Here is a 21,111-nt window from a genome sequence, read left to right as displayed (position 1 = left end):
TTTTATCTGTATTAAACTATACCGGAATTTCATTTATAAGGTTCATAGGTTTGCATTTTTTACTCTATATTTAATTAACATTTATCAAATATGGGAAATATATTTAAAGTAGGTTTATATATAATTTATAAAAATGACTAAACAAAAGTATAAATTACATTAATATACAATACAATTATTATATTCAGTTTAACATGAAATTCTTAACTCTCATTTGAAACTTTTTTTCAGAAAAATGAATTACTTCATATTTTTGGTTCAATGCTGGCTCGGAAATTAGCTGAATTTGGTGACCATATTAAATTATTTGGAAATAATATTATTCAAAGAACTATTGAACTATATTACGACATTTTGAACAATATTCATCCTTCACCATCACACATTCATTACATGTTCAGTATAAGAGATATTGCAAGAGTAAGTTAAAAATATAGTAGTTTTTACAAAAGAATAGAAGTTAGTTATTCATATACATATTATTTTTAGAAGTAGTATATACTGTACAATAACTTTTAAAACATTATTATTGTGGATGTATGGAATAATTCAAAATTAACTGACATTTTTAATTTCATTATATTTTTCATTAATTAATTAACTGTTTTGCAGTCTAAAAAATAAATTTGTGTTCCCTCACAAATCCATAAAATTTTAATGTATTTAAATATTTTGTATTTATCCCAAGTTATGGGAACAATTATACATGTAAATTAGAAATGGATTTTTTATATACAGTAGAGCGTCATTTATCCAAAAGCTGATCAACCGAAGCGGCGGTTAACTGAAAGCGTTCCCGTCAGACTGTGTTGTGCTGAATGGAACGTTTTTGATACTAGATTAACTTCCAAAATATAATTTTTTTGTTTTTATATTTTTCAATATATTTATTTTGTTTGTACAAAATAAAGAAATAATTTTTAATGAGACAATAGCCACGATTATTATTTTAAAAAATTTACATTAGGCTTAACATCAACGAAAATTCAACACAAAGCGACATGCAACAAAGAAGAATTTCAACATAGGATAGGTTAATATATTTTTTCATACATAATCGGTTATCCGAAAAATAAGTTATCCGAACAACCTCAGTCCCGAATTGATTTGGATAAGCGACGCTCTACTGTATTTCAGTTATATTTTTTTTACTAGTACTTAAGAAATGAATGCTTTAACATACATTTAAATGTGAAGTAAATTTAATTTTATAAAACGTTATTTGAAAGTCATCAGACTGCCATTTGAAAAAATTGTAGACCTATAAATTTCCACTGTCGTTCATCCATCCATCTGTCTGTGTGTCCTTTCTTAATTTTGAAAATGGAGTTAGATGAAAGTCAGACCAGATATGGAAAGCTTAGGGGCAGGAGGCCCCGATTAACTATATATGAACTTCTGGTTTGCACCAGAATTGATGTTATTTCAATTCAAAAATTTTCCCTAAAAGGAGTTAGATAGATGACCAACATGACTCTTTTGCTAGTAGAAAAAGTACAATGTACAAGGACAAGACACTGCTAATTTGAGGTGAAGAGCATATAATTTGATATTTGAAGAGCATATTAATTATATGCTCTTCAAATATCATCAAATATCATATCAAAAAATTAGCATTTGATTAATAATTGCAGCCCTGCATTGTGATGATATCACAATAAATAATTGCTCATTTATAGTATAATTTTAATGTTGTAAATTCTTTTGTGGAAAATAATACAAATGAATAGATGATTTTTTATAAAAATTGTCTTCATGTTTGACTTTTTTACATAAAACTCAGGAAAGATATTTTTGAAAAGACTTAGGTAAACATAATTTTATATTCTCCTATGAGTCTATTATTTGAAATAACTAAGAATTTCTATATAGAGTTTAGTTTAAATATTTAAAATATAATTTACTATATGTTTAAAATATATTTAAATTTGACTTACAAGTAATATTAAATGCGAAATTGCATTTCAGTATATTTTTTATATAATTTTTTTATCTTATTTAATTAAAATCTTTAAAGTAACAGTTTATATCAATTTGGAACAATAGATTAAACACTTTATATAATAAAAGAAACATTTTGAAACATTAAAATAATAACAAATTAAAATTTTGAAAACTTAGTAAATGATTCTTAAATAATATACTTACAAATTAAGAATACCAATGTGTGAAATAATATTTTACTGATATATCGTAACTATTCAAAAAAATTTTTCAGATTACTTTAAATTTTTTTTAATAAATATAATAATTTTTAATGTATTTAAATATATTATTTGTAAAATTTTTGTAATTTTTGTTTACTTAAGAACAACCAAAATTTATTTTTAATTAATTAAAAGGAGAATAAAAATTATTTAGTTAAGTGATTGAATAATTGAAAATATTTGAATTTGTTAAGAATGTTTTTGTAACACTTCAATAAAATATCTAAAGCAGTTTGAATCATATAAACTTAAAAAAAAGCAAAAAGTATTATATAATAATAATTATATTGAAATAAATTTTTAGTAAAGTTAATTATAATTTTTATTATTTAGGTAGTTGAAGGATTACTTTGTGCCAACAAAGATTACATTGATACTTTAGAAAGTTTCAATCGTTTGTGGATTCATGAGTGCATAGCTGTTTTTTCAGATAAACTTGCCTCAGATCAAGATATACAGCAGTTTTTCTTATTTCTCCATGATAAACTTAAATTACTTTCTAATCAAACATTAAATAATCTTTTTCCAGAAAAAAGATATCCACTCTTTTGTAAGTTTATGTATTTAACTCATAAATGTATTAAAAATGAAAAACTGCTTAAAAAATCTCAGAATATAATTTTTCATTTATTTTGAGATCATTAAATATCTACGGTAAATATCAGTCCAGATCTCCCCTTGCTTGCACGTAATGGATATGTCGAGGAAGTTAACATTGGAGTCGCTCTTCTGGTCCAGATGCAATGTTAAACCGTAAGGGTTGTTGTTGAGTTTGTTTAAAAAAAGAAAGTTTGATGACATTTTCATACTTTGGCGCGAAGAGCCTAACCTGCAATTTTTTTAAACAAACTCAACAACAACCCTTACGGTTTAACATTGCATCTGGACCAGAAGAGCGACTCCAATGTTAACTTCCTCGACATATCCATTATCTACAGTAAACTAAATACAAACCAGTAACTAACCAACAAGCATGTTTTGATGTAGTTAACCAAATATCAAATGTTGGTTAACAAAATAACAAATGAAAACCAAATGTTTGGTTATTTTTATGACACCACTATGTCATATTTTCATTTACATTTTATGTTTTGAGATGATTGATTTATTTATTCATTAGCAGATGACATTATCAACAACTTGTTTAGCATCTTGATCAAAGAAATTAATAACTCAACAAGCTATTTCTGTTAAGGCAAAACTGAAAGATGAGGGAACATAAAAACATTATAACAGAAATCATTTCAGTTAAAAAATCTAATTGAGATATGAAAGTTCTTTTAATATTGGTAATGGTGGTTTAAGGATAATCTAATGATTGATATTGTTAATATTATAAAGTATATTTTTACTATACTTCTGCATTTTTCTAATTATAATTTTTTAATTTGTAAAATGAAAAGATATATTTTAATCTTTTTAAGCAGTTTTTATTTATCAAATTTAAAACAATTTAAATATTTTTTCTGTAGGTAACATTATTTAGATTTGTATACAATATTGTGAATATTAATATATTTATTAGAGACAATATAGTTTAAATGCTTTATAATTTGATTGAAATTTAATCTACAAATAAAATTTTTATATATTATGCTGACTTTTACTAACACACTATTTTATATTTAGAGATTTGGTTGTATTGTGATCTACAAAAAATCACTATTTAATCATATCTTCTGTTTATTAAATGGGATTTTTATATTTTCTATTTTAACTTATGGTATAAAATATAAATATATTTTCTTGTAAATTGATGTCTAATGTTTATTAACATTTTAAAGACCAACTTTATTTGTCAAATTAAAATAAAAGTATAAAATGATAAAAGTTCAGTTTGATCTGTAATACAAAAAGTATGTTTTCTTCTTAGTATTAATAAAATAATTTAACGGTATTTTATAATAAAGTTCAAAGAATTTAAATGTTTCAAAATAAACTGACATAAATATATAAATTATATTTGGTAGACATGTACATATAAATGATAACAGTTCTATCCTCTTCCAGCAGAAATATTTTATTTATCAAACATTTTTGACTAATGATTTGGCATGAGGATGCAGCCATCCTCAGGACCAAATTACTAATGGATTGGAATATGATATTTAATGTGCAGGAGGAAAGAACAACTTTGTTATAAATAGGTAAACATAGAAGTATAGATGTAGGTAGAAGATATCTACAATTAAGAAACAGAATGGAAGAACTGAATGGTAGCTGTAATAATGCCTGTCACACGTGTTCATGTTGATCCATTGTTTTCAGGGTTCAATAAGACAAGGGCAATAATTAACATAATAACTTTAATGTATGGAGTTGGAACAACAGTTCGTAACTTACACAAGAATCATAAAATAGTCAATCAAGTTTCATATTTTCCAGCAGTCTTTGGAAATCCCTTTTCACTTACTTTTCACAATCCTAGTCTTCTAAATTTTTACATGTTCTTACCAGGCCCACGATCCTCACCACTTACTTTTCTCTCCCTTATCACAAGTGCTTTTCTTCTGGTTTTTTCTTTTCCCAGAGTTCTCTGCACACACCTTCCCTTGTCCTCACATCCTAGGGCTTTTGTTTTCTTTCTTTTGATGCTACTCATTCTTTTATCTAGATCAGACATTGTCACCAATATTAAGGTGGTAAGCCACAATAGAATACATACAATTTAAAAATTTTAAAAATTGAAAAGTTTTATAATGACTTCAGACATTTCAAAATCTTTATATAGGACCAGTTGAGAAATTGATAAAAGACACTCCAAACTGGAAGACAAAGAGAGGTTTTATTTTACAGACTGTACAGTGTGAAAGCGGGAACAAGAAGTGAGGAACACGTGGCAGTGTTGCCGATGTGCAAACTACATAACGCACCCTGGTGGTGGAACCCAGCATAACAAAAATTAAATATTTTTCTTTAACACTCCTCCTAAATTTTTACATTTTTGTTACACTCACTACAATCAAGATCTAAGATACAAAAAGAATTAAGAGATNACGAAAAAAGTCCACTCTTCAGGCAAACCACCCCTTTTATACCGTCTCCCTGATACATACTACGTCATTACTACGTTTACAACCCTCACCCAATCAGTGAGCACACACCACAAAAAGGTGATTTTCCGACATGAACGAAAATTTTACATACACGGATCCATAATCTGATATGAGATAAACCGAAACAAGACATTACATTTGTGTACAATACAATTAGTGCTGTAGCACTACAGTAATTTTCTTTTTATTTGGGTTCCAGAACCCTATTTATCATTTTAAAACTTTGTGGGAAGTACTCAATCTTTAGAGTATTCCCTGTAAAGGAACAAAGAAAAATCTTTGAAGAAATAAATTACACACACTATGACTTTAATGCAAGGAACTTAAAGTTTATTTAAGTCCTTCCGATCACTTTTCTGTCCTTTTACTATAACAGACACTAAAAGAAAAGAAACAACACAAAAAAGGAAACAGTTACATGACTCTCTCATCTTCGAGTCTTCTTTTTTTTTCTTCCAAAAAGTCCTGCTTTTTCTATAGAGCATGCATAATATTTTTCCTTGATCCAGGTTCTTTGGTCATAGTCGAGCATGCCCATCCAAAGGAGTTGGTCACACAACAGAACACGTGGTCTTCAGACTACAGTTTTTTTATTTTTTAAAACTCCAAAATAGTTCGGAAAGTAATTATAGTTAATTTTTTGAAAAAGATTTTGCAAGTGTTTTAAAAAGATTAATTTGTTAATCTCCTAACTAAACAATATTTTTAATAAGATATAATTTTTTTGAAGAATTTTTTAAATTTGTTGTTAATACGTTTTTTGTTAATGTATATAAAAATACATGATGAAATATATAATAGCGAAATATTAGTATAATTTAATCAATTATCTTATCAAAACTTTAAACCTATAATATAAATCATAAATATTAAATTATATCATGTTATATTTATGGAAATACGGTCGACCCCCCTGTAACACGGTAGATACGTTCCGTTTTTTATGAAATTGATGTTTTAGGAGACCTTGCCAATCACAGTTCGACACGTGTGAAGTTTATGGACTACAGCTGTTTGAAAGGTTTTCTTCCATAAAATTAATCAATTCCTAGACTAATTCGACTCAACATTTCCAAAACATGTATATATTTTTGGGAATAATCCGTATAAACTATGTTATAAAAAAAAAATTGTAGGATTACTTACCGAGTGTGCACCGTTCGACTACCCCATTGCTTAAGCTTGTTTTCGTCACAGAGCAACGCACCAAATGGTGGCCACGATTTCTGATAAGTTATTTTTCTGCAAAAACTTCCTTGAACTTTGGAGACATCATTAATATAAATAATTTTTATGGCCGTTGAATAAGAAATGTTTCTTTCACAAGAAGTGTATAAAATTAGTGCTGTATTAGACTTACGGTACCTAATTTACATACTGTACAGACGATAGTAAACTCAACTTACTCGCCTAAACTCTCCGTAGTGTGGTGCTGGATGGCGGAAAGTAGTTTGGCTGCCCGATGACGTTTTACCAAATTATATGAGTTTTTTTTACTATGTTTGTACAGATACCATCGCAATTTTTTTGCCGTCATATAGGAATCCGAACTATAGGAACTCGTGTTATAGGGGGGTCGACTGCACAGTATTATAATGTCAAAGGTTTTCAAGATAGATAATCTAAAATATTATAAATATGACTTACCAAATTAAAACACTTATAATTAATTTTATAATTGTACTTTGCTGCGCTGCAATTTGAAAAAAATTGTAGACCTACAAATTCCCACTGTCATCTATCTATCTGTTTGCTGTTCATATGTCTTTTCTTAATTTTGAGAACAGAATTAGGTAGATGAAATCCAAGACCAGTTGTAAAAACCTTAGTGAGGCACAATTGACAATAACATGACTTTTGGTGCAAACTGGAAATCATGTTATTTCAATTCAAAAGTTTTAATAGCAGTTAAAAGCAGTTAATAAATGATTAGCACAACTCTACTGTTAAAGGAAAAGTATAATGTACAGGGACAAGATACTACTAATTTGAGGTGGAGAGCATATATTTTAAATTAAATAAATTAAAAATATGATTAAAAATTGCAGACCAGCATTGTGATGATGTCAGAATAAATAATCATTCATTTTATTTCTTATTGTTTTGAACACATTAACCTGAAGATCATCTATGTAGATCAGAAACATTTGTATTTTATCTGTATTAAACTATACCGGAATTTCATTTATAAGGTTCATAGGTTTGCATTTTTTACTCTATATTTAATTAACATTTATCAAATATGGGAAATATATTTAAAGTAGGTTTATATATAATTTATAAAAATGACTAAACAAAAGTATAAATTACATTAATATACAATACAATTATTATATTCAGTTTAACATGAAATTCTTAACTCTCATTTGAAACTTTTTTTCAGAAAAATGAATTACTTCATATTTTTGGTTCAATGCTGGCTCGGAAATTAGCTGAATTTGGTGACCATATTAAATTATTTGGAAATAATATTATTCAAAGAACTATTGAACTATATTACGACATTTTGAACAATATTCATCCTTCACCATCACACATTCATTACATGTTCAGTATAAGAGATATTGCAAGAGTAAGTTAAAAATATAGTAGTTTTTACAAAAGAATAGAAGTTAGTTATTCATATACATATTATTTTTAGAAGTAGTATATACTGTACAATAACTTTTAAAACATTATTATTGTGGATGTATGGAATAATTCAAAATTAACTGACATTTTTAATTTCATTATATTTTTCATTAATTAATTAACTGTTTTGCAGTCTAAAAAATAAATTTGTGTTCCCTCACAAATCCATAAAATTTTAATGTATTTAAATATTTTGTATTTATCCCAAGTTATGGGAACAATTATACATGTAAATTAGAAATGGATTTTTTATATACAGTAGAGCGTCATTTATCCAAAAGCTGATCAACCGAAGCGGCGGTTAACTGAAAGCGTTCCCGTCAGACTGTGTTGTGCTGAATGGAACGTTTTTGATACTAGATTAACTTCCAAAATATAATTTTTTTGTTTTTATATTTTTCAATATATTTATTTTGTTTGTACAAAATAAAGAAATAATTTTTAATGAGACAATAGCCACGATTATTATTTTAAAAAATTTACATTAGGCTTAACATCAACGAAAATTCAACACAAAGCGACATGCAACAAAGAAGAATTTCAACATAGGATAGGTTAATATATTTTTTCATACATAATCGGTTATCCGAAAAATAAGTTATCCGAACAACCTCAGTCCCGAATTGATTTGGATAAGCGACGCTCTACTGTATTTCAGTTATATTTTTTTTACTAGTACTTAAGAAATGAATGCTTTAACATACATTTAAATGTGAAGTAAATTTAATTTTATAAAACGTTATTTGAAAGTCATCAGACTGCCATTTGAAAAAATTGTAGACCTATAAATTTCCACTGTCGTTCATCCATCCATCTGTCTGTGTGTCCTTTCTTAATTTTGAAAATGGAGTTAGATGAAAGTCAGACCAGATATGGAAAGCTTAGGGGCAGGAGGCCCCGATTAACTATATATGAACTTCTGGTTTGCACCAGAATTGATGTTATTTCAATTCAAAAATTTTCCCTAAAAGGAGTTAGATAGATGACCAACATGACTCTTTTGCTAGTAGAAAAAGTACAATGTACAAGGACAAGACACTGCTAATTTGAGGTGAAGAGCATATAATTTGATATTTGAAGAGCATATTAATTATATGCTCTTCAAATATCATCAAATATCATATCAAAAAATTAGCATTTGATTAATAATTGCAGCCCTGCATTGTGATGATATCACAATAAATAATTGCTCATTTATAGTATAATTTTAATGTTGTAAATTCTTTTGTGGAAAATAATACAAATGAATAGATGATTTTTTATAAAAATTGTCTTCATGTTTGACTTTTTTACATAAAACTCAGGAAAGATATTTTTGAAAAGACTTAGGTAAACATAATTTTATATTCTCCTATGAGTCTATTATTTGAAATAACTAAGAATTTCTATATAGAGTTTAGTTTAAATATTTAAAATATAATTTACTATATGTTTAAAATATATTTAAATTTGACTTACAAGTAATATTAAATGCGAAATTGCATTTCAGTATATTTTTTATATAATTTTTTTATCTTATTTAATTAAAATCTTTAAAGTAACAGTTTATATCAATTTGGAACAATAGATTAAACACTTTATATAATAAAAGAAACATTTTGAAACATTAAAATAATAACAAATTAAAATTTTGAAAACTTAGTAAATGATTCTTAAATAATATACTTACAAATTAAGAATACCAATGTGTGAAATAATATTTTACTGATATATCGTAACTATTCAAAAAAATTTTTCAGATTACTTTAAATTTTTTTTAATAAATATAATAATTTTTAATGTATTTAAATATATTATTTGTAAAATTTTTGTAATTTTTGTTTACTTAAGAACAACCAAAATTTATTTTTAATTAATTAAAAGGAGAATAAAAATTATTTAGTTAAGTGATTGAATAATTGAAAATATTTGAATTTGTTAAGAATGTTTTTGTAACACTTCAATAAAATATCTAAAGCAGTTTGAATCATATAAACTTAAAAAAAAGCAAAAAGTATTATATAATAATAATTATATTGAAATAAATTTTTAGTAAAGTTAATTATAATTTTTATTATTTAGGTAGTTGAAGGATTACTTTGTGCCAACAAAGATTACATTGATACTTTAGAAAGTTTCAATCGTTTGTGGATTCATGAGTGCATAGCTGTTTTTTCAGATAAACTTGCCTCAGATCAAGATATACAGCAGTTTTTCTTATTTCTCCATGATAAACTTAAATTACTTTCTAATCAAACATTAAATAATCTTTTTCCAGAAAAAAGATATCCACTTTTTTGTAAGTTTATGTATTTAACTCATAAATGTATTAAAAATGAAAAACTGCTTAAAAAATCTCAGAATATAATTTTTCATTTATTTTGAGATCATTAAATATCTACAGTAAATATCAGTCCAGATCTCCCCTTGCTTGCACGTAATGGATATGTCGAGGAAGTTAACATTGGAGTCGCTCTTCTGGTCCAGATGCAATGTTAAACCGTAAGGGTTGTTGTTGAGTTTGTTTAAAAAAAGAAAGTTTGATGACATTTTCATACTTTGGCGCGAAGAGCCTAACCTGCAATTTTTTTAAACAAACTCAACAACAACCCTTACGGTTTAACATTGCATCTGGACCAGAAGAGCGACTCCAATGTTAACTTCCTCGACATATCCATTATCTACAGTAAACTAAATACAAACCAGTAACTAACCAACAAGCATGTTTTGATGTAGTTAACCAAATATCAAATGTTGGTTAACAAAATAACAAATGAAAACCAAATGTTTGGTTATTTTTATGACACCACTATGTCATATTTTCATTTACATTTTATGTTTTGAGATGATTGATTTATTTATTCATTAGCAGATGACATTATCAACAACTTGTTTAGCATCTTGATCAAAGAAATTAATAACTCAACAAGCTATTTCTGTTAAGGCAAAACTGAAAGATGAGGGAACATAAAAACATTATAACAGAAATCATTTCAGTTAAAAAATCTAATTGAGATATGAAAGTTCTTTTAATATTGGTAATGGTGGTTTAAGGATAATCTAATGATTGATATTGTTAATATTATAAAGTATATTTTTACTATACTTCTGCATTTTTCTAATTATAATTTTTTAATTTGTAAAATGAAAAGATATATTTTAATCTTTTTAAGCAGTTTTTATTTATCAAATTTAAAACAATTTAAATATTTTTTCTGTAGGTAACATTATTTAGATTTGTATACAATATTGTGAATATTAATATATTTATTAGAGACAATATAGTTTAAATGCTTTATAATTTGATTGAAATTTAATCTACAAATAAAATTTTTATATATTATGCTGACTTTTACTAACACACTATTTTATATTTAGAGATTTGGTTGTATTGTGATCTACAAAAAATCACTATTTAATCATATCTTCTGTTTATTAAATGGGATTTTTATATTTTCTATTTTAACTTATGGTATAAAATATAAATATATTTTCTTGTAAATTGATGTCTAATGTTTATTAACATTTTAAAGACCAACTTTATTTGTCAAATTAAAATAAAAGTATAAAATGATAAAAGTTCAGTTTGATCTGTAATACAAAAAGTATGTTTTCTTCTTAGTATTAATAAAATAATTTAACGGTATTTTATAATAAAGTTCAAAGAATTTAAATGTTTCAAAATAAACTGACATAAATATATAAATTATATTTGGTAGACATGTACATATAAATGATAACAGTTCTATCCTCTTCCAGCAGAAATATTTTATTTATCAAACATTTTTGACTAATGATTTGGCATGAGGATGCAGCCATCCTCAGGACCAAATTACTAATGGATTGGAATATGATATTTAATGTGCAGGAGGAAAGAACAACTTTGTTATAAATAGGTAAACATAGAAGTATAGATGTAGGTAGAAGATATCTACAATTAAGAAACAGAATGGAAGAACTGAATGGTAGCTGTAATAATGCCTGTCACACGTGTTCATGTTGATCCATTGTTTTCAGGGTTCAATAAGACAAGGGCAATAATTAACATAATAACTTTAATGTATGGAGTTGGAACAACAGTTCGTAACTTACACAAGAATCATAAAATAGTCAATCAAGTTTCATATTTTCCAGCAGTCTTTGGAAATCCCTTTTCACTTACTTTTCACAATCCTAGTCTTCTAAATTTTTACATGTTCTTACCAGGCCCACGATCCTCACCACTTACTTTTCTCTCCCTTATCACAAGTGCTTTTCTTCTGGTTTTTTCTTTTCCCAGAGTTCTCTGCACACACCTTCCCTTGTCCTCACATCCTAGGGCTTTTGTTTTCTTTCTTTTGATGCTACTCATTCTTTTATCTAGATCAGACATTGTCACCAATATTAAGGTGGTAAGCCACAATAGAATACATACAATTTAAAAATTTTAAAAATTGAAAAGTTTTATAATGACTTCAGACATTTCAAAATCTTTATATAGGACCAGTTGAGAAATTGATAAAAGACACTCCAAACTGGAAGACAAAGAGAGGTTTTATTTTACACACTGTACAGTGTGAAAGCGGGAACAAGAAGTGAGGAACACGTGGCAGTGTTGCCGATGTGCAAACTACATAACGCACCCTGGTGGTGGAACCCAGCATAACAAAAATTAAATATTTTTCTTTAACACTCCTCCTAAATTTTTACATTTTTGTTACACTCACTACAATCAAGATCTAAGATACAAAAAGAATTAAGAGATAGGTCCAGAGTGCATAGGAAGCAGTCTCATTTAAATTTACAGACTCTCATACAATTTCTAAAGTACTCAAACTTAATCCGAGATAGTGGTTTTGTAAATGTATCACCTAACTATTCGTTGCTGTCTACATGCTTTACTGTTATTTCTGTTCCTATCTTTTCCTTTACAAAATGGTATTTAACGTCAATATGTTTGGTTCATTTAGATGCTTTCTTATCATCTTTAGTAATCATGTAAATTGCACTGTTGTTGTCAACATACATTACTGTATATTCCTTAGTTAGCATTTTTAGTTCTAATCTGAATTTTCTCATAAACAGCATTTCTCTAATAGCTTCACTGGCAGAAACGTATTCTGCTTCAGCAGTGAATAGTGCAACAGTTCTTTGTTTTCTGGAGTGCCACGATATTGCTCCTCCTGAGTACATTAGTAAGTATCCTGATGTGGAACGTCAAATCTTCCAAATTCCCAGCAAAGTCTGCATCACTATACAGAGCTAGTTTTTCGTTACCATTGTATAAGATTCCATAATCAGTAGTTCCTTTTAGGTATCTCAAAATTCTCTTAGCTTGAGTCCAGTGACGGTGTTTTGGGTTTTCTACGTATCTACTTAGGTAATTTACAGCAAATGTTATATCTGGTCTACTAATAGTGGACAAATATAGGAGCCTACTTATTAGTTCTCTGTATGGTTTACCTTTAGCTTCCTTTGCCTTCTTCCACTTTGGTTCAGTTATGGCTTCTGAAGTAGATATCTGTTCACAGTCTGCAATCGTTGCATGATGATCGTACCTTGATGGCAGTTTAATTTCATTCTTACTTCTTAAATTGTATGTTTTGTTTTCTGTTTGACTTTCTCTATTTTCTTGTTTCATTTCTTCACATGCTTCTTCTAAAGCTGATTCGGATTCTTCTTCTTCAGTATTACTTTTAACAGGGATTGAGTTTTCTTCATTCAGATCTAGAGTTATATTCTTTTCAGATGGTATTTTATCTGACTGTGAATTTTCAGTTTGTTTTTCATCGTTAAATTCTACATCGCGAATGATCTGGACATCATCATCTTCGGGAAAATAGATTCTAAAGCCTTTGGTGTTATATCCATAGCCCACAAACAAACTTTTTTTACTCTTAGCGTACCATTTTAAACGTTTTTCCTTAGGTACATGGTCATGTGCAGTTTCTCCAAACACATGTAATTTACAGTAATACCTCGACTTACGCTACCCCGACTTACGTGAACCCGGAGTTACGTGATTTTCAAATCTCGTTGATTCATCTTTTGTTTGAGCGCCACACAACCCTTGATTACTCACTCCCCGCACACTATTGTTCAGCTTACATGTTCGGATGTGTCGCGAGGAATCGATGCATAGCTACAATTTATTTTGTGTTATTTATTTCTGTGTTTGTTATATCTAAGGAGACTTGAGAGACTCTATGTGGCGATTTCTTGCAACCGTGAACGAACCAAAAGGCGAGATAAGATTAACGAGAACATTTATTAGCTTACATACATTTGACTTGGATTTTACACAAATTGCGAAATTATACCCCGACTTACGCGAATTCGACTTACACGGTTATCGCTTGATCCCACCTATCACGTAAGTTCGGGGTATTACTGTACTTATATCTACATTTTTGTTGTACCAAACTTCATTTGGTGTTTTTCCTTCAACACTACTTCTTCCAGTTAGATTTATAACATGTACAGCTGTGTTTACAGCTTCTATCCAAAGTGACTTGGATAATCCTTTTGCATGGATCATTGTTCTAGCTGCTTCAATGATTGTTCACATTTCTCTTTCTATTCTACCGTTTTGTTTTGGCGAGTATTTACAGGATAACTGATGAACAATTCTTTCTTCTTCTTCGGTTTCTTTGATTAAACGGTTAACTTCTTTACCATTGTCTGTCTTATTATTTTGACTTTGTAGTTTAAGTTATTTTTAATGTATTTGATGCATTTTCCGATTCTGTCTTTGGCTTCATTCTTTCCTTTTAAGAAGTATACAATTCTGAAGTGACTTAGGTCATCTTTTACAAGCAGGAAATAGCGAGCTCCTCCTACAGATTCTGTCTCCATAGGTCCACATAGATCGATGTGTAATAATTCACCTGATGCTTTTGCTCTTGAAGTACTTAACTTGAAGGGAATTCGATGTTTTCCTTTCATGCAGGATTCACAAAAGAAGTCAGGGTTATCTTTGTACTCTATTCCACATTTCCTTAAAATTTCTTGAACTCGTTTAATGTTTTGATGAGCTAATCATTCATGGAATTTTCTTATGTTTTCCTTCTTCCTGAGTGTTCCAACGAAAGCTGTGTTTTTCAGGTATTTTTCAAATTGCATATAGTATAGCTTTTCTTTCTTTGTTCTGATAGCAAATACTTCATTGTCTTGAACAAGTCTACAACCTCTTCTGTTGTAAATCATACTGAAGCCTCTATCTGATGCTGAGCTGAATGAGAATAGATTAAACTTCAGATTTGGAACGTATAGGACATTGTTGAGACTTGATAAAGTGTTTTAGTTGCCATTATTAGCTAAAAGTTCAACTTTGCCTGATCCATAAGCTTTAAGATATGATCCGTCGCCAATCTTTATCAACGTTGGTTTATCAAATTCTGAATAATTTAGAAACCATTCTTTCTTTGTGCACATGTGATCACTGGCTCCACTGTCTGCAATCCACGAGTTTTCACTTGGTCCTACCTACGCCATATTCAAACCGATGAATGCTGCTTTCCTTCTATTGTTCTTTCTTGTTGTCCTCTTTTCCTTTTCTTTTTGTAGCCTAGCTGGACACTGAGCTATGAAATGACCAATTTTATCACAAAAGTGGCATGGAAATCTCTTATTGCTTTGGTATTGTGGATTTTATGAGATTGAAGTGCAACATTGTCCAGTTTTTCTTTATTGGAGTTATTCTCTGTAAGTCTACACTCTTCAAGAAGCAGCCTGGATGTTAGATTGTGCAAAGTACGTTCTTTTTCAACGACAGATTCCCAGGCAGTTACAAAGTGTGCATATTTAGGTGGCAGGGAAGAAATTATTGTAGTCATAAGCATAGTTTCAGAGATCTCATCATCTTGCGCCTTCAATTTTTCTACAATGTTCTCTAAATCAGAGATATGCGTTCCTATTCCTTTTGCTTGAAATTCATAGTCAAAGAATTTTTTTTGTAAAAGATACTTTCCAATAGATGATTTGGGTTCAAATAGACTAGTCAATTTCTTCCACATTTCAGATGCTGTTTTACAACTTATTAGATGGGACAAAACTCTGTCTTCTACAAGAGATACAACAATATCTTACACTTTTTTCGTCTAGTCTCAATCTTTCTTTGTCTGTCGGTGATTCACGCAATATGTCTATCCATCCTTTGGACCGCATGTGAACTTCTACTCTAAACTTCCATAAGTTCCAGTTTTCACCACCCTTCAGTTTAGCAATAGTAAAGGTATTATTTACAGATTCCTTTTTAGTAAGATGACTTGATCAATGAAGTTCAGATACTTAATTCTTCGATTAAAATTGACTTATCCTGACGTGGCCTGGGCCCATAACCTGATAAAAGACACTCCAAACTGGAAGACAAAGATTGGTTTTATTTTATAGACTGTACAGCGTGAAAGCGAGAACAAGAAGTGAGGAAGACGTGGCAGTGTTGCCGATGTGCAAACTACATAACACACCCTGGTGGTGGAACCCAGCATAACAAAAATTAAATATTTTTCTTTAACAGAAATTAATTGAATATGTTAAAGACAAATGTTTTTGATCTGCATCTAAGATCTGCTTCAGGTTCTTAAATGTAGATCAAAAACATTTGTCTTCAACATATTTAATTAAAATTCTTAAGTGGTCTTTGAAGTGTTTGATTCATTTACATGACCAGTAAGAAAATTGTGAAGTTGTGAAGAAAATTTTAATGGCTTTAGAAATGAAGCAAGAATAAATAAGTAAGATGAATACAAAAGATAAATAAATAAAAAAATACATTAATAAGCCAAACAATTGCTGTATTGAATCAGGCTAGCAGTAAAGTAGATTGATTCAATATAGAGATCGTTTGGCTTAAAACATCTGACTTTGAGATGTTTATAGAATACATAAAAAAAAAAATTAAAACAAAAAATAAACTATGAATGAATGAAATACATAATAAACTAAAATTAAAGACATAGTATCAATGGCTTCATTTTACTGGTTAAAAATGTACTGCCAAGCTGTGGGCAGGCAACTAAACATCTTTATGATTAATGCATAAATTTTTCATAGCATGTTTATGTATATTGTTATTTTTTCAATGACTTTTATGGTAACTTGATTCCTGGCCATTTTTAGGAATTTTACATCATCAAAGTGGGAAATGTTTTTTGGGTCTGTGACCATGATTTCTAATGTCATTGTGCCTTTTGCTGTACATATATCATATTGATATTCTTTGAGCTGTATTGGAAGGTTGAGATGTTTAACCTGTTTACTAATGTGGTCTTTGTGTCCTAGGAGGAATGGTATTTCTTAAATGCCAGAAGCTGTGTTATGATCAATTATCATTTTGTAGTAGGCTATAAAAGGTATCATATTGTATCGTCTCCAATTTAATGGCCTTATGGAATGTGCTGTCAAGCAATTTGTTGTGTGTGACTGCTATTTCCACAGATTGTGGGGTAGTAGTCACCCTAAGAGGCAGAAGCCCCATGATAAGCATATGTATTAATTATATAATATATGATGTGTTGATTGAACTCATGTGTGGTCACTATGCTTCTAATCTTGTCAAGCTTTTTCAATGTGTCTTTTATGTTAGTGCAGTGGGTATGAACCCTAAAAGTTGCTATTTCTCGAGACCCTCATCAGAAGTTTCAGAAATGAAATGAGAATAGATAAGAAAGATCTTTATATCCAGAGCAAACATTTCAATAACTTATGCATTTTAAACTAAAGTAATAGCATTTTCCTACTGTTATAAATACTGTTCTAAACATTGTATTTTTGTTTTTAGACATGTTTAATGTATTGTTAAACAGCTGAATTTCAAATTTAGGCTAATTAAAAAAGAAATTATTTTTTCTGGATTAACATATTTTTGATAGTGTAATGTAATAATCAAAATTGATATTACAAGAACAATATACGGAAAGCTTATTTAAATTATTTATTCACAAGCAAATGAACTTTAAGAGAAATTTTATTGAAGAGAGTTCAAATTCTATTAAATTTTCTATTACTTTTAGACCTGTAGTATTTATTTTTTAAAGTTTGTATTTTAATTCTCAGGTTTGCTTTATTATTATACTTTTTGTAATATTAAAATGTGCAAGTTACTCAAAGATTTTTAAAAAATCTGCTGTTTAAAAGTTATAAAGTATAAATGTTGAATGCTGTTTTTAAGATTCATTATTAATCAAGATTTTAACAAAATTTCATTTTAATCTTATGTAAGTTAGCTTGTTTATGTAAAAAAAACAAAAAAATGAAATTATCATTATTGAGTACATTTAAGTTAAATAAATATTTTTGACTAATAAATTCAATTATAAATAAATTTAATTATAAAATTGTGATCTTATTCAGAAATTCATTATGTATTTGTTTTATTTAGATTTTGTTAACATATTATATTTTATAATTAAAGGTGATTTTACACATGAAAGCAAGATTTATATGGAAGTAGATCAGAACAGTCTTACAGAATTTCTTCAAAATGTTTTACAACAATACAACAATTTAGAATATACTTCTCCAATAAATTTAATTTTGTTTGAAGATACAATTAAGTATAGTAAGTGTCACTTTTTATATCAAACTTTATTTTAAACAAGAAAAAAATTTTAAATTATAATGCAATTGTAAAGAGTTAAGTTTGAGCATTATTGGTCCCAGATTGGTCTTTGTCCGTTACCAGGTGAAATTGGACCAGATCAGTTCCCAAGAAAGACGATCATTTATTAATACAATTCAACATAGTCTTTCATTTGATGTTGAATGAACCTTGTACCTTAACTAACATTTCCTTTTTTGTTCGTCTTGTCTTATAAAAATTTTAATTTACTAATTTTTCTACTTTTTTATTATGTGGTTATAATATAAAATCATTTTATTTTATTTTTCCTTCCTAATTTAGTTCTCTTAATTTTAATTAATCATGAAGATCAAGATTCGTTTTTGTTTGTATACAGTACATGGTTAAAAGAATGTTTTTCATCCCAGCCCAGGGTCTCGCATACATAATAAAGGCACATGGATGGGGTCAAGAGTAAAGTGATACATAATCATCATATATTGTAAATTCTGTATGGAGAAGTGTTAAATACATTTTATTTAAGTATTTGGTATTTTATTTACATCTAAGTATATACAGTAATCTTTCACAATATTATATATAATAACTCATGTTGCATTCAAATCAATAAATAAAATTTATATAAAACACTGATTTGCATGCAAACTGCTCCAACATAAAATGCACATAACTAAACAATTTCTTCATTTCATGTTACGAGTCTAATATATAATCAGAGATAATGAATCTTTACACAATGAGTAAATTATCTTGAGTGAAAAAATTAAGTTGGAAAGCTGAACACACAGTACTACATTGTAGGCTTAGCTGAATTCACAATATGTTTGATTAAAAAAGGTACTCTTAATGCTCTCAGGACAGAAAGAGTCAAAAGTAAAAAAAATCTTAACTGAAATATTTTTTAAAAGTAACATGTTTCATAATAATTAACAATAAGTTCTATGATCACATCATTAGAAAAATTTGCACTTCTATTAAAGTTTAATGTATTCAAATTTTTGTATGGCTAGAGAAGAAATTTGATTTATAGTTAATAGTTTGAATTTAACTAAAACAAACTTAAATCCTAGTTATTAAAAATGAGAATTATATTTATATTTGTTGAAGATGAACATCAATGGATATTAAGTAAGAATCTAACAAAAATTATTTAATAAAGGAATGTTTTTAGCTTTCTAAAAGAAGCCAACTTCAAGTTAACCATACAATCATATACATTATAAATAAGATATAAAGTGATTAAAATTATAATCATATTATAGATTTTTTTTTATATTTTAATTTTTCAAATTCTATTGTAAATGTGCAATATATAAAATACAGAATGAAAATATGTGAAAAAATCTAATTTGTTCAACACTCTAAAACAATTTTTATATTAAACAAAATATTTTAAATTTTATATTAGTTCTAATTGAAAATTCATATTTAAGTTTTTTATTTTAATACTGTAATTAATTGACAATATAAATAAAATAATCAAACATCACAAACTAACTGTGAAACTAAAAAATTAATAGAAGTTATAATTTATAAAAATTATGTATACTGTATGTATTAAATAAAAAAAATGTATTTAAAATTTTGATATTAATTAATATATTTAATTAAGTTTGCAGAATTTGTCGCATTCTTCATTGTGCAAGAGGAAATATGCTTTTGTTGGGTTCAAGTGGAGTTGGTAAACAGACATTATCAAAACTCTCAACATATATTTGTGGTTATTCTCTTTTCCAAATAAAACTTAATGATTCATATAATGAAAATGAATTTCGAGAAGGTTTGTTTATTAGTATTTATGCATATATTCTATTATTAAGACTACATAACACTTAATCTATATGAAAGTTTTATGTAATATGAAAATATGTTAAGCTGTTTCTAATTCAGATCATAACTTTGAATCCATTTCAGGCATAGATGTTTATCTACAGTTTGTATGAAGTGAAGTCAGATTTTAATGGGGATTATTGTTTAAGGAATACTTTAAAGCCACTGGGATAAATAAGTGGCATTGCAAACTAATAAACTAAACTAAATTTTATTTCTATATTTTATTATTAAAAAATAAATGAAAATTTACATTTTTGTTACCATAGTTAACAAATATTTGAAATTGACAATACACCATAGTTAATTTCAAAATTAATTTACTTGTTATTAATTACTTATTAATTTATATAGAGTAAGAGTTCAGATCTCCATATAGAAAGAACTGTTGGACAAATATCAACCAAAGTTGGTATGGACAAAGTGATTAATTAGGCATTATGAATAATGACCAAATAGGGCGTGCAGTGTGATAAATATTGATTCATTTATCAAATTGACGGGTCATTAAGTATTATTAACAATTTTTGGTATAAATTATATAAAAAATTAAATGTTTTTTAGTTATTTATTTGAGCAATTAAGATTTTCATGACATTTGGAATTACATAATTTTTTTTCTTTGTAGCATTTGCATCTATTAGATTTGCAACCAATTTTGCAGCAGCATCGACTATACAAGGTCTGTTCAAAAAGTATCGGACCTTTGGTCGGCAAAAATAAATTTATTGACTTTGAGGTACAAAACCCTAATCCCCTTCAAAGTAGTCTCCTTGGTAATGTATACACTTCTCCCAGCGTTCCTGCCATTGCTGGAAACACTGCTGGAACGCATCTTTTGGAATGG

At 27.9% G+C, this 21,111-nt stretch overlaps 2 protein-coding genes across 4 annotated transcripts in view; both read left to right on the top strand.

Annotated features, from left to right (window-relative positions):
* The first annotated feature begins 208 nt into the window (after positions 1 to 208).
* LOC111615807 (dynein heavy chain 2, axonemal-like) lies at positions 209 to 3,693 on the top strand. The gene is made up of 3 exons (XM_023357243.1): positions 209 to 420; positions 2,541 to 2,757; positions 3,680 to 3,693. Exons 1-3 carry the CDS (start codon positions 262 to 264, stop codon positions 3,691 to 3,693), a joined length of 390 nt encoding a protein of 129 aa, XP_023213011.1. The 5' UTR covers positions 209 to 261.
* A 3,930-nt stretch (positions 3,694 to 7,623) lies between these two features.
* LOC111615806 (dynein heavy chain 2, axonemal-like) overlaps positions 7,624 to 21,111 on the top strand; it is a 20,244-nt gene continuing 6,756 nt past the window's right edge. Inside the window, exons 1-4 of one of the 3 annotated variants that reach the window (XM_023357240.1) lie at positions 7,624 to 7,835; positions 9,956 to 10,172; positions 18,267 to 18,413; positions 20,047 to 20,214. In XM_023357240.1, coding sequence (XP_023213008.1) covers positions 7,677 to 7,835; positions 9,956 to 10,172; positions 18,267 to 18,413; positions 20,047 to 20,214 — 691 coding nt within the window. In that variant the 5' untranslated portion in view covers positions 7,624 to 7,676. Of the gene's footprint in view, positions 7,836 to 9,955; positions 10,173 to 18,266; positions 18,414 to 18,755; positions 19,336 to 20,046; positions 21,050 to 21,111 lie in introns of those variants that run through there. The other 2 variants (XM_023357239.1, XM_023357241.1) reach the window with 2 other exon arrangements.

Source organism: Centruroides sculpturatus, unplaced genomic scaffold (assembly GCF_000671375.1).
Source record: "Centruroides sculpturatus isolate CEXI.00-Female unplaced genomic scaffold, Cexi_2.0 scaffold2190, whole genome shotgun sequence".
NCBI lineage: Eukaryota > Metazoa > Arthropoda > Arachnida > Scorpiones > Buthidae > Centruroides > Centruroides sculpturatus.
The sequence above is the reverse complement of the archived record's forward strand: the minus strand, read 5'-3'. Positions and strand labels throughout refer to the sequence as shown.

Coding starts and splice junctions, on each gene's coding strand:
- LOC111615807 (XM_023357243.1), top strand. CDS start 262: ATGCTGGCTCGGAAATTAGCTGAATTTGGTGACCATATTAAATTATTT. Junction 421..2,540: donor GTATAAGAGATATTGCAAGA/GTAAGTTAAAAA, acceptor TTTATTATTTAG/GTAGTTGAAGGATTACTTTG.